The following is a 14,233-nucleotide window of genomic DNA, read 5'->3' on the forward strand; positions in this document are numbered from 1 at the left end:
CAGATACTTGAGATAACAGTTCCTCTTTTGATGTTGACATGTCCTCTGGAGGGGTCATAAAAGTAGTGGGGGTGAGGGGGTACCAAAGGTGATTGTAATCACAGTAAGCAGGAAATACCTTCAACAGCATTCTACGTTGTTTCTTTCAAATCCAGCTAACAGAGAGGAATCATATCTTAACAGTTTCTTAAGCACGGAAATTACAACCGAGTTGTTGTTTCAAATCCGAAATGCGGTACATAGTCTCCCAATCAGAATGTTGTTTTGTCCCCTTTGATTTTTTTGTCACTATCCGGCTGGTGTCGGTGTATTGCTGTTGCTGAACAGTAAAACAAAAAAAAATCTTCCATTAGTTTATTTGTTACCACATAAATACATACACACGTCACTGACACATCTGCTTGAATGTGAATCACTGTAACAGGGCCAGTAAAAAAAACAAAACAAAACAAAAGTACTCAAAAATTGCTGTTTTAGTATTTTATATGTGGAACGGAGACTGCTAGAAAGCAATAAACCACTGCGTTGCATGTGTAACAGTACTGTTGGGTTGGTCCCAACTAGTATTCATGATCACTCACGAGCTTCCTTATCATTTTACATTTATTCGAGATCCATTTTAACGTCAATGCCCGAGTACTCTCATTGTCCTCACAAGCAGGACAACTTTAGCAGACTAGTAGCCAAGAGAACCTCATGTATAAGTGAGAAAAAACTACGCACTGGTTGACAACTGCGTGCTACGAGTAGGCTACGCCTCTACCCTTTTACATTTGGTGCCTCGCCGGTACTACAAGTACCTTGTAAAGTAGCTCACAGTTTTTCTTCACTCGTAGCATGTATTTGTCCTACCAATAACGCTAACATACTTTAAGTAATTCAAGGATATCGATTAAACGCTCAGAGGGTTCTCTATTCACCGGCTGCGCATGCGCATTACGTTAACATCCGCGCAGAATTCAAACTGTTGTCTAGACAACCAGGAAAGTACGAAGGAACAGTTCATATCTATTACCCGTCATTTTACGCGTGTAGTTTTCGGCAGAATTTTTTTTGTCTAAAACAAGACTCCGGTTCAAATGTTGTCAAGCCCAAGAGATGTTAATGCGGGCAGGGGTCAAGGTGCTGAAGAGTGGGGGGCAAGGAATCCGAGCAGAAAAGTCGCACAGGAGAGACGACAGGGTTTTGGTGTCCGGGAGTTTCTCGACGGATCCAAATATGAAGGCGAATTTGTCAATGGCCTCAAACACGGGAAGGGAAGGTACATCTGGAAAAGTGGAGAGGTAAAGTGGAATGGAGAGAGACACATAAAGTCGACTTGTTTTTACCAGCTGTTATGCTAAAGTTCAGGTTTCTCACAATCTTGTTCTTTCAGAACATTGATATTTATTCATAGGACATTTGGTTTGGTCAGTCAGCTTAATACGACCTAAAACAAAAGCTGTGTCATGTTTTATATACTCGGTCGGCACAGGTCTTCTTCATGAGTCCCCCCTTTTATTGAAGCAGGTAACCAAAATACTGGGAACACCTCTGACTATGTCAACTATTAAAAAAAGAGAAAAGTGGTCATTATTATCTTTAGAGGAATAATATAGTATAGACAGATATCCCATACAGTAGTGGATCTCATTAACTTGTGCAAGTGTGCCTAATTGTGAGTCAACAAGTAACATCCTCCACCATTTCTGCTGTGTGCAGGTCTATGAGGGCTCTTTCTACCAAGACTACAGGCATGGTGATGGAATGTACTGTTGGCCCACAGGCAACAAATTCATTGGCAAATTCTACCTTAATTGGAGAGAAGGATATGGAAAACATATTTTTCCCGACGGAGCCACGTTTAAGGTAACCTTAATGAAATCAACTCTCAATGGTGGGAAGTAATCAAGTACAAATACTTCCGATCAGTACTTTCGAATTTAAAGTGCTTCTACCGTCTGCATACATTTGCCACCTCTGTTGACTTTACAGATGATGAGTACTGAATGACAACACTATCCTCTTCTCTTTTTCAGGGTTTGTACCATGCTGACCAGAGGTTTGGTCCAGGTGTGCTTAGTGAGCCGACAGGATGTCAAGATGTCGGTCTCTGGCATGGGAAGCATCTGATACAAATGTGTAACTTCATACAAGGGAGCTTCAGCCTGAAAAACCTTCCGGAATATGCTGCCCACTTGGAACATACCTCTGTCTCATATTCTCAGACTCAGGTAAAATAACCAGACATATTAATTAATATACAGTATTGTTAAAAAAAAAAAAGTGCTGTAAAATACTGTCATATTGTGTTGCAAAAATACTTACAAAACATTGTTCAACAAAAGTATTCATCAATGTAGACCTTCATCATTTGAAAATATGTTGACTACATTATTATCCTATATGATTTTGTATTCTGAATATGAAAATCCATCTTTGCCTTTTTACTAGGAACCATTCCTCTTTAATGGACTTAAGACAAAAGACAAATCAGAATCTGAGGTAAATGTATTGTATTGTATTGTAAATATCATAAGCGGTTAAAAATGGGCATTACACTAAGCGGATCAGAAAATGGATAGATGGATGGAAGTAATTGTTAAAAAGAGGTGTAATCAGAAAATAAAATCTTCATACTATCATAAACATGCCTTGTTTTAATACTGTACTCCTCAATTTCCTTCCAAGAACCTCCAAACAGTGATCCAAATTTCATAAATGTATATGAATTGTTTTGCAATTATTATGAAAGCATTGGCCGCTATTTCCCTTTTTCTGTCTTACTGTACTCTTCCATATTTAATGTCCTTAAAATCCAGTGTGGGTGATTTATGGCGCATCTCAGAAACCCTTCATTAAAATGAACATATTAAAATGTATTTGGTTAGGCATAGCATCTATGAAGCAGCGCAATCAAGTCTTTTTTTTTAAATCAAAAACTGCCCCAAATAGAAGAGATAATCAGCAAAATATGTAACACAATATGAAACACAGTATAAGCTATTAATTTTGAAGTCCTGTGTTGAATTAAGGGACCTGTGTTGAGCCACCAGTCTATCGATACGTGCTAAGCGCTGTTTCGACCCCTAGGTGTCAGTCATGCGTAAGGCATGAAGTTCAATGCGGCCATGACATTGGTTTTTTTTTTTTAAACCCATACAAGCCGGAAATCGAGAAGTTCCAACCTCGGGGCTTCGTTTTGATACATTGTTAAATATACACTGTCCTTTACTAAATTTGAAAGGAAGCTCCTTTTCATCCCTCGCTGACACTTCTCATTGTGCTAGAGACAGCGAGGACACTGAATATACTGTATAATAACAACAACACCAACAACAATAATGTGATAATAATAATATCTGATCATAAACAATGGTGAATGATTTTAATTTTCTATTTTACTTACCCGTAAAATACTTTTGATTTATACTGTTGTTTTAAGCCAAATCATGTCATTAATCTGGAGCATGCCTTTTTCTTAATTTAGCTTCAGTAACCCATTAAACTCACCTCAATTGTTTCCACTCCTTTAGACGGAGAAAGATGACAATTTGCTGCAATATGATGACAATACTATCCTCCCTTATGAGATTGAGAATTATTCCACTGACCTCTTTCCATTGCCCGCGGATATTCGAAGAGAGTTTGACCAGCATTTTTATGGCCAGCTGTGGGAACCCGATTCTCGCGTGCATGAAGGCAACGAACACGATCCACACTCAACTCTGCCATTAGCAGCCAAAATGCTGGCTCATATTCATAAACACAGGTTATATGCAACTTGTTTGTACAAAACGAAACGCCTGCATGAACAGGGTTATGCATGTGTCAATTTGTGTTATTTTGTGTGTCTCAGACGACAATCTGAAACTTTGGACTGGGATGTAGCAAAAGTCCTTTCATTAAAAAGACACAGCTTTGGTCCGAAAGGATCGTTGGAAGTAACATCAGAACTGTTGATCCAGCGCGCCTCCAGAGGAGACCGACAGGCTGTTTTAAATATCCTCCTGGATGGCCTTGTTCACCCTGATGTAGCAGATTCTCAGGGACACACCGCATTAATTGCTGCTGTGGTAAAATCAACATATTTTTCTTGGTGATTTTGTTTGTCTCAATTCTTTTCTAAATTATCTGCTTACGATCTAATTTTAAATAGTGCTGACAGGTGTTTTGATGTTATTCTTTGTGTTCTACAGGTAAATTGCCATGATGCTGTAATCCACCTACTGTTAGACATGGGTGCCGATATTGACATGCTCAATTGCGAAGGTTTGTCAGCCTTGTCTGTGTGTCATGTCCTCTGCTATCCTTTTCAGCCTCTTGACTTGCTTCCTGGACCCCAAACTCAAACACAGGTGCCGTTACATACTTTTTTTTTTTAAATAGCTTTTCTCGATTCAGCAACTCAGTCTATAATTGATCCATGTCTCATCAGGGTTTGACGTCATTGCGTGAAAAAACACCCCAGCCCAGATCACCAGACTTTGCTACAGACTCATCGAGCCAAAACAACCGACCTCAGACAAGTGACACTGTTCAGACCACCTGGGATCTTACCTCTGATCAGTAGGCATATACTTTCATGTGTGAAATCTGCATTTTTGACTACCTGCACGATATGAGGAGGTCTCAAATTTTTTACATAGTACCACCTTAAAAAATATTGAACTATTTAGTCTTCAAGTCCTGTACCAAAAATATGGAAAAACAATCTTTAATCACAATATAAGCCGTTTTATCAATAACGTTGCTACCATGATATGTTTTCAGATATTCTATAAAAAAACTCTATACAACATCCTACATCTTACTTTTTCTCACTTTATTTTGTGACATTAAACAGACCTGTCTTAAAATAGAAATGTATCCACTTGTAATGCCACATAAAATGATCAAATGTAAACAAAAGTAGCCTACATGTTTTGCACAACTATAGATATCAATCTAAATAAAAAAAGTCATGTTTCTGACAGAAACTGATTGAAAAATAAAAGTAAATAAAAAGAGGAGCTCGACTGTAATGCAATTTTGAGAATATTTATGGTGCAGATCTCAAAAGTCGAGAGCAAAACTTGCAATTGTATTGTGAAAACAAATCACGTCAGTAACATTGTATGTATTCAATATACTACTGTGTATCGATTTTTTTGAATCGTTTATCCTCAATATTAATATACACTACCTAAAATATGGATCTATGTAAAAAAAAAAAAAATAAATCGCTATTGAAATTTTGATCCTGAACTGTTTGCCAGCCAATCACAGGGGACACAAAGACAAACAGGCTGCAATAAGTGTGTGTGCACTTTGTATCTCTCCAACTAACCGATTCATCCGTTTCAATATGTACTTTTTGTTCACCTATTTTTTTCATGCCCCCCACCCCCTCCCCAGGATGACAAAGGAATCATCAGGAGGCATCATCTTCCATCGCAGCAGCTGCAGTGAGCTTTCCACTGTCCTGAATGATCATGAGGCCCCTGCGGAAGATCAGCAACTAAAGGAAACGGACAGAAAAGAGATTGTTGAAAGTGACCAAGAGAGAAACAGAAAGGAGACACGGACTGAGACAAATGCTAGAAAGAATCCAGTCATACCCAGACAGAAAGATGCAGAATCAGGTCAGGACAATGGCCAAATGAAATTCAGATCTTTGCTTGAGGATGAAGGGAGGAACAAGGAAGACAAAAACAATCAGGAGGAGAAGGTGCTCTTTTCAGAGCGTTCCATTCAGGTGAAAGATGGACACATTGTTGTGGGCCATGTGAAGTGGAAAGAATGTTCGTCTCGAAGTATGAAGGTGTGCAGCACAAAGATCTGTTCTTTCCTAGATTTGACATCTGTCAGGTCTTTAAGTTTTTCCTCACGTCTGTGCAGAAGGAGCATATCAAAAATCGGAACCCATCACAATCCATGGACAGCTCCAGCATGCAAGTCTCTGAGGAAATTCTACAGGCAGCAGCTGAAGCTCTGAGCCACACTGTGGTGCCCCGGCATTCTGATACCCAGGAGACTGTGCGCAAAATGGCTGCCATGAAGTTTGAGTATGTCTGTTATCTCTACTTTTTTTTCCTCTTGATGTAGCTATAAAAATGTATTCGTATGCGTTTGTGGGACCAGGCACCGTGTTCGTTTGCACACACTGAATCTGCTGTTGGACCGTGGGGCTAACCCCAATGCTTCAATAGTTCCCTTCCCGGTCCTCTTTTTGGCCATTATGGCAGCTGATACCAAGACTGTCAGGAGACTTCTTCTTTGTGGAGCTCAAACAGATATTTGTCTTTCACCTGAGGTACCAAATCGTATCTTTCCTGAGTCTTTTTACCAAACAGTAACAGTTGTCAGCTGTTTATGCCTCTTCTTGCCTGCATGCGCCTCTTTCCATAGCTAATGTAGCCAGCTAACCTGTTCACTGTGTTGTAGAGGAGAGGCCTTTATCCTCTACATGTGGCTGCAGCACTCACAGGCCCAGAAGGTCCCAAAATCACAGAACTGCTGCTCCATGCTTTATGTGACCCAGACGCACGGGCATGTGACCAGGATGAAATCTATGAACCAGATCAGGTCTGCATGTTCATCTTACACTTAAATTGGTTGAATTATTAATGATGTCTAACTGTTTTGCAAGATGGTGAGAAAATCACGGCACACCAGTGAGAAGCCATTTGCTGAAGAAGGAGGTCGGACAGCTCTGCACATCGCCTGCCAGAGAGAAAGTGATCACTGTGTGAGTACAAACAGTCCAGCAATGTCACAGAATGACCAAAGATGCACACAAATATACAGGCCAAGGTTCCATTCAGTTGGTTTCATATACGGTACATACTGTAGGTAGCAGTCCAATTTGGACTTTTTCCACTGCAGAGAAAGTAATGTTTGTGTTGTTAAATATTGGTAATAAAATGTCAGTGATTTGTCATTCATTCAAGTGTTCGTTTTAATGTTGATTTCATGAACAAGGTACAATGATGTACTTCACTGCACAGAGGCTGAGCATCTGCAGTATATGCTGTGTTTAGCATCATAGCATTATATCCAAGGATTTTAATGAAAGTGTGGTTCCTCACCCTGGGGCGTGCTGACATCTGGAATTTTGGGAGAATGTGTTCCATCTATTTACGGGCCGGTCCGACCCCGTGATGGCCTCCCCACCGCCCCCCATCACCGATTAACTTTCGTAGTGTGATGTGCGCCATGTGACACCCACTCCCCCACATCGACAATTACATCCAGGCGCATGAAGGCTGGTGAAGGCACCCACGGCCTCAACCCCCCACCAACTCTGCACCACGCCATCGACGACTACATTATGAGGCATGACTGTTGGTGGCCGCAACACCCCCCACCCCTGGCCAGCGAATAATATTCCCTGGCCAAATTTTGGTCCCAGTACATCCCTGCTACCACTTACCAATTTCAAGGGTTCTTCCTTAGTCCACCAACAAATTTGTTTGAACACAGCCTTCTATACCAAAGTTTGCTCCTAGAGAAGGAAAATCCTGGGGAAAAAAATCTACAAACAAATGGTGATTTTTGCATCACCCTTTCTCTTCAATCGACTTGATGTTTGTTTTTTTTCCCCCTTCATCGTCTGATCCAGAATGCCAGCAAGGTGGTATCCCTGTTGCTCTCCCATAGAGCCAGAACAGATCTCCTTTGGAGTGGACACTCGCCACTCTCATTGGCTATTGCAAGTGGCAATGAAATGGTAACATTACCTTGACACACACTCTTAAATGGACAGTCTGAAACGTCCAATAATCTTTTGACAGTCTAACTATTAATTAATGTCTTAATTTTTTTCCTTGCGCAGTCAGTGGAGGAGCTGTTAAAAGGAGGTGCAGATCCCAAAATTCCCTTGGGTTGTGGAGTTGGCAATGCCCTATGTGCTGTCACAAACTTCTGCTACAACTTGGATGGCAAAAGGGCAAAACTGGTATTTACCTACACATGGATGTTATCATTCACCAATGTATTCAGGTAATAATGTTTGCTGCGGTCTTCTATCATCTGCCACATCTTGAAATTTATTAAAACCCAAGTATATCCGTCATTCCCCCCGAAAAATCTCAGATCACGAAGTGTTTTGGCAGTGTGGTGGTGATGAGTGGTTATTACATCTGCCTCGCAGTTCTGAGGTTTCAGAACATGCATTTTAGGTTAACTCAAGACTCAAAATTGTCTGTAGGTATGAATTTGAATGGTTGTCTGTCTGTAGCCTGTGATTGCCTGGCGACCAGTCCAGGTTGTACCATGCCACTCAAAGTCAGCAGCATGTTCAAGTGAGCTCCGGCTCACCTGTGACCCCTGATGAGGTAAAAACATAAGCAGGGAATTATTGGGAACGTCTTTGTATTAATGTGTTTGTCATAGTTGGACATGTTACAAAAGTCTGGTGCTGACATGCTGAAGCCAGTCCAGGTCGGTGACACAATGGGAAACGTGGTCGACTATGCACATCACTCCTTCGACCAAGTAAGACAACTTTATGAATTTTAACCAAATACATTTTAAGACAAATCAATGTTTCTGAATATTTATCACTACAATTTGGTCTCACTTTTTGAAGGTACTGTATGTTTATATGTGTTACCCTTGTTATTTATCCTCCATGATTTTATGGTACATTTTGTACGATGTGTAAATAGAGTTAAATGTGTGGCGTCTTATTGTGTAATTGCATCTAAAACAGTCGTGCTGCACCACTGTCTAGGACTTGCGTATTGCCCACACACCCTTCCATACCCTTAACATGGAGCAGAGAGAAACATTCAGAGCACGGCGTCGCCTCCTCGGCAAGATGGCAAGTCTGCTCAGAGAGACTGCTGTCCAAAGAGAGAAAGAACAACAAGAGAGAGAAAAGAAACTGCTCCCGAATTGTAAGTTAAAGTAAAGTCATTGTGGTGACAGTTTAAAATAAATGTTTTTTTCTCACAGGTGAAAGTGCCCTTTCTTCTGCTGCCGATTCCAGCCATGCAACTAAACTTCCCACAGCAGTAAAACAAAGGTGCATATGAGCACAAATCAAAAACCTCTCACATATTCTGCAGAGATAAACCCCTGTTGTTGTTATCCTGTACGAACAGTCTGAATCCTTTCTCAGGTCACCTTTGTTTAAGTTCTGCTACCAGTGCGGTCGATCTGCTGCGATGAGGCTAACTGCTTGTACTCGCTGCCACAGCGTTTTCTATTGCTCTGCAACTTGTAAACTTAAAGCGTGGGATGAGAGACACAGGGAAGAGTGTCTGCAGGAATCAGGTGGGAATCAGACACCGTTTTATCAATTAACCTCAGGAGCTTGAAAAAAACAGAACTGTGACTTCATGGTACGACAATTACTATTTTCTCTCTCCCTTCCCAGCCTCTCCTGAGAGTTTCAAGAGAACGTTCCTGTTGCAGAACCAACAAGACCCCATAGAGTCGAGTATTGTATTGAAATCTATTAAAATCCCCACATCTTCAAATGCCCAGTTCAAATCCCAAATTGTTGGAACTGAAGATGTCTTGAAGACCCAACGTGTCAGCCTCAATGAAAACTACAGCTACAACTGACAGAACGTGTGACTTGCTCGTAAATTATTTTGAACTTGATTGATCTAATTCTGACTCTGCACTTCGTTCACTCAGCTTCTTGTTTTTTTTTGGGGGGGGGTTGTTTTTTGAGGCTTCATATTATACAATATTATTTTCGAGTTAATAGATTTTTTTGCTGACGTTTATGTACCTCTCTGGTTTTGTGAACTAGATTATTTACTAGTATTGATTCTGCATAAATTAAACCAAGCTTTTATTTTTATCAATCTATTCTAGAAAACTATCAAAAATGCTTTTTTTTTTCACTTTCGTAGCTTGTATATAGAGCCATCATAGGGCCAAATTTACCATATTTGTAGACTAAACTGTTCGTAGTGTGATGCTCTGTGAGGGTATATTGACCTGAACAATAACCCCTATTAGGTAGACTTCCTCAAAGAATGGATTTTCCATGGTGCAAGTGCCAGTGCTGCTTCCTAATATCCTCTGTCAAATCAGTTTCACGATTAGGCTATTGATTGTATTGTGAGGAAAGATTTTTTTTGTTACACATGTGCATATAAACCTTTACTTCAAAGACTTCTGGGGGTGGGTGGCACATTTAAAGGTGTGTGTCTTCTGAACTGAAGACTGCTTTATCTTATATGAAGCCAGTAGTTCTCAAGTCAGAGTGCCACACTTCTGAGAAGCCGGAAAGGAACGTTTGATGGGAGTGAAACATGAAGAGCTTTAAATAAAGTCATTTTAAAGAGTGACCAATAAAAGACCCCCCAATTGTCGACCACTCTCTTCTCCTCTGTTGATTTGTTTTGTTTTAACCAATGTATTTGAAAATGTTTGTTGTAACTGTTAAGATATGATTCCTCTCTGTTAGCTGGATTTGAAAGAAACAATGTAGAATGCTGTTGAAGGTATTTCCTGCTTATTGTGATTACAATCACCTTTGGTACCCCCTCACCCTCACTACTTTTATGACCCCTCCAGAGGACATGTCAACATCAAAAGAGGAACTGTTGTCTGAAATATCTGTGTTGCAGCTATTGAGGGACTGCGCTTTGCTATGAGTAAGGAAGCTCGTGAGTGATCATGAATACTAGTTGGGACCAACCCAACAGTACTGTTACACATGCAACGCAGTGGTTTATTGCTTTCTAGCAGTCTCCGTTCCACATATAAAATACTAAAACAGCAATTTTTGAGTACTTTTGTTTTGTTTTGTTTTTTTTACTGGCCCTGTTACAGTGATTCACATTCAAGCAGATGTGTCAGTGACGTGTGTATGTATTTATGTGGTAACAAATAAACTAATGGAAGATTTTTTTTTTGTTTTACTGTCAGCAACAGCAATACACCGACACCAGCCGGATAGTGACAAAAAAATCAAAGGGGACAAAACAACATTCTGATTGGGAGACTATGTACCGCATTTCGGATTTGAAACAACAACTCGGTTGTAATTTCCGTGCTTAAGAAACTGTTAAGATATGATTCCTCTCTGTTAGCTGGATTTGAAAGAAACAACGTAGAATGCTGTTGAAGGTATTTCCTGCTTACTGTGATTACAATCACCTTTGGTACCCCCTCACCCCCACTACTTTTATGACCCCTCCAGAGGACATGTCAACATCAAAAGAGGAACTGTTATCTCAAGTATCTGCTTCCTGATTCACATCTGGACCCCTCAGGAGCCCGAATCGATTCGTAAACTGCAGAAAAATAAATTAAAAGCCTTCGAAGGAACTGTACATCGCCTCCAGCCTTTATTTGGATTACCAACATTCTCCTCCTCCGAAATTCAACGAACATGCGGGGAAGAGGAAGCCGCTCTTCCCCCAACATAACCTACTTTGATATAATTACTATCAAACCAATATTTTATTCAAATTAATAACCAGTTACATGTGTGAGTGTGCGTGCGTGTGTGTGTGTGTGTGTGTGTGTGTGTGTGTGTGTGTGTGTGTGTATATATATATATATATATATATATATGCGCAGCGACCTCACAGTGCAGAAGTACCGGGCCGGGTTCAATTCCAGCTCCGGCCTCCCTGTGTGGAGTTTGCATGTTCTCCCCGGGCCTGCGTGGGTTTTCTCCGGGTACTCCAGGTTCCTCCCACATTCCAGAAACATGCATGGCAGGTTAATGGAGCACTCTTCCTAGATGTGACTGTGAGTGTGAATGGTTGTTCGTCTATGTGTGCGCTGCAATTGGCTGGCAACCAGTTCAGGGTGTCCCCCGCCTACTGTCCGAAGACGGCTGGGATAGGCTCCAGCATGCCCCGCGACCCTTCCGAGAATAAGTGGATTGGAAAATGGATGGATGTATTATTTGTGAAGAATATTTTTTTTTTTGCTAATTGATGTTTCTACTGCAGCCGATTAAGTCCTTAACCATCCCGTTTTGCTGTAACTCAGCAAAACGGCATGACTCGTACATTTTGAATGTCACGCTTGTTATAATCCCAAAACTGCGAGTTACAATATGATTTAAACATCTTGTCACTAAGATTGACAAATTATCAGGAATTCTGTAAACTCAGTTGGCATGAATTGTCCGTGTACAGCCACTTTATGCAGCGGTCCCATTATTGCTTGCCTTTTTAGTGACTGTTGACGTCAACTTGGGACAGTATAGATGTCATATATATATATATATATATTCACACACACACACACACACACACACACACACACACAGACACGCGCGCGCGCGCGCGCACGTTTGCAGCGTGTATGTCTTTAATATAACAAGAACAGAACAAATTCGAAACATGAATTAACAGTATACTAGTGTACAACATAGAAGAACAAAAAAATGCCCCGGGGTTTCATACGTTACAAGAAATTTTTTGCAAGTATCGATAGCTTTCGGGGTTTTTGTTTATTTGAGTTATTTCAAAGCTTAAAATAGGAAATAGTGTGAGTGAAAGTGTGAAAAGGAAGATTGCCATACAGTACTTGCATTTATGAACGGTTACTGTCCAATCACTAGTGACTTCGTCTTTCTGTGACGTCACCTAAATGTTATTTTGAAGCCAAGATTTTTTTTATTTGAAAAAAAAATCCTAAGATGTCTTTACGATGACGCTGGCTTTCATAATAATGCCATTCATTGTAATGCTACTATCGGCAAACGGACCCAGGTGTTATTTTTCTTGATTTCCACTTGAGTTCCCGTTCGAATGTTGTCAATCCGACAAGCTGCTGTGAGCAGTTGCGATGAAGCCGCGGTCAGCGAGTCCGAACAGAGAAGGCGGCGAGGTGCCAAGACAGGGTTTTGGTGTCCAGGAGTTTCTCGACGGTTCCAAATATGAGGGGGATTTTGTCAATGGCCTCAAACACGGGAAGGGGAGGTACACCTGGAAAAGTGGAGAGGTAAGATGAAACCGGGAGAGCCATAGCAACCGTGTTTAATTCTGTTTACATTTGCTCGAGATTTAAATTCATGATAGTTAAAATATCGTCATGCGTCCCCTCTTGTCCCCCACAGACGATGCTGCGCTATGCATTGTGTGTTACTTGTATATAGGGAGGGGCGACCCTGCACTAGTTTTGTAAATCAGCCAAGAGAAAAACAAAAAGTACATTACTAAAATGCTGCGAGTGAAACATATGGTACAGAGAAAAGATACATTTAGATACTGTTTCTACCACTTTTGGTGCAGCGATGATTTTCTGTCGAACGCCTGTTTGCACTAAAAAAAAATCCAGGGGGTTAGAACAGTTCAGAGAAGTCCCAATTCAGCCAAACATTTTGTTCTTCAAGGTGTAATCTATTAAATTATGGAACTTATATTGTCTCTTCTGAAATGTACATGTTATCTGTGCGAAACACATAACTAACATCTGCACCGTTGATGCTCTGTGCAGTTCTACGAGGGTTCTTTCTACAAAGACTACAGGCATGGTGATGGAATGTACTGTTGGCCAACAGGCAACAAATTCGTTGGCAAATTCTACCTTAATTGGAGAGAGGGGTACGGAGAACACATTTTTCCTGATGGAGCCACATTTAAGGTAGCCTTAATCAGTGCTTTAAGTTGGGAAAAAAGTAAGTGCTGGCACTTCCCTTACTCAACTTTTGCCAGGTAAAATAGGCGATGGGTAACAGCCAGTGGCAGGCCGTGCATTTCAACCGTAGGCCTTCAGTGACGTCACATGAACATAATACTGTATAGCCTCGTCAAGCAGCACTTAATTTCAGGAGCATTTAAAACCATCAAGTATGCATTCGCAATTAAGAGCAGGAAACTAAATTTACAGATAGTCAAAAATAAAAAGATGATTTAAAAATACGAAATAAAACGCCACCCAAATTACGCTATGTGATCTTAAACAAGTCTGTCCAATAAATTGCGCAATGTCGCAGTTTCATATAAGACACCAACCAAACAATAACAAAACAAACTATTCTTTGAAAATAAACAGATCATTTGCATTTTGAAAATCGGTGATACAACAGCAAATAACTGAAAATGTTGAGCAGCTGAGATTGAACGAACTTTCGGGCACGAAGGTGACTACAATGCGCCATTATAAATTGCAGGTGAGCAAATTTATTTGATACATTTTTGTATCTTTGTCATTTTATTTCGTTACCATGAATTTAATGCTAACGGAATAAAATGACAAGAAGAAATGTAAAATAAAATTCATTGGCTCACCAATGTAGTTCTCCACAGCGTCTGCTTATTTGAAAATAAAGTCGATCCTCCTT

The 14,233-nt window shown here is 40.5% G+C and overlaps 2 protein-coding genes across 7 annotated transcripts in view; both read left to right on the forward strand.

Annotated features, from left to right (window-relative positions):
* The first annotated feature begins 695 nt into the window (after positions 1 to 695).
* Positions 696 to 10,292, forward strand: LOC109512740 (ankyrin repeat and MYND domain-containing protein 1-like). The gene is made up of 20 exons (XM_019864692.1): positions 696 to 1,283; positions 1,702 to 1,848; positions 2,019 to 2,213; positions 2,434 to 2,484; positions 3,516 to 3,751; positions 3,839 to 4,055; positions 4,179 to 4,337; positions 4,418 to 4,548; positions 5,377 to 5,782; positions 5,860 to 6,026; positions 6,103 to 6,274; positions 6,406 to 6,546; positions 6,611 to 6,709; positions 7,583 to 7,690; positions 7,796 to 7,918; positions 8,356 to 8,457; positions 8,696 to 8,861; positions 8,920 to 8,989; positions 9,086 to 9,240; positions 9,344 to 10,292. Exons 1-20 carry the CDS (start codon positions 1,080 to 1,082, stop codon positions 9,532 to 9,534), a joined length of 3,240 nt encoding a protein of 1,079 aa, XP_019720251.1. The 5' UTR covers positions 696 to 1,079; the 3' UTR covers positions 9,535 to 10,292.
* A 2,321-nt stretch (positions 10,293 to 12,613) lies between these two features.
* LOC109512738 (ankyrin repeat and MYND domain-containing protein 1-like) overlaps positions 12,614 to 14,233 on the forward strand; it is a 23,263-nt gene continuing 21,643 nt past the window's right edge. For all 6 annotated transcript variants that reach the window (XM_019864684.1, XM_019864689.1, XM_019864688.1 and 3 more), the window contains exons 1-2: positions 12,614 to 12,891; positions 13,387 to 13,533. In XM_019864684.1, coding sequence (XP_019720243.1) covers positions 12,736 to 12,891; positions 13,387 to 13,533 — 303 coding nt within the window. In that variant the 5' untranslated portion in view covers positions 12,614 to 12,735. The remainder of the gene's footprint in view (positions 12,892 to 13,386; positions 13,534 to 14,233) is intronic.

The sequence above is a fragment of the Hippocampus comes genome, unplaced genomic scaffold (assembly GCF_001891065.2).
Source record: "Hippocampus comes isolate QL1 unplaced genomic scaffold, H_comes_QL1_v1.1 scaffold172, whole genome shotgun sequence".
Classification (NCBI taxonomy): domain Eukaryota; kingdom Metazoa; phylum Chordata; class Actinopteri; order Syngnathiformes; family Syngnathidae; genus Hippocampus; species Hippocampus comes.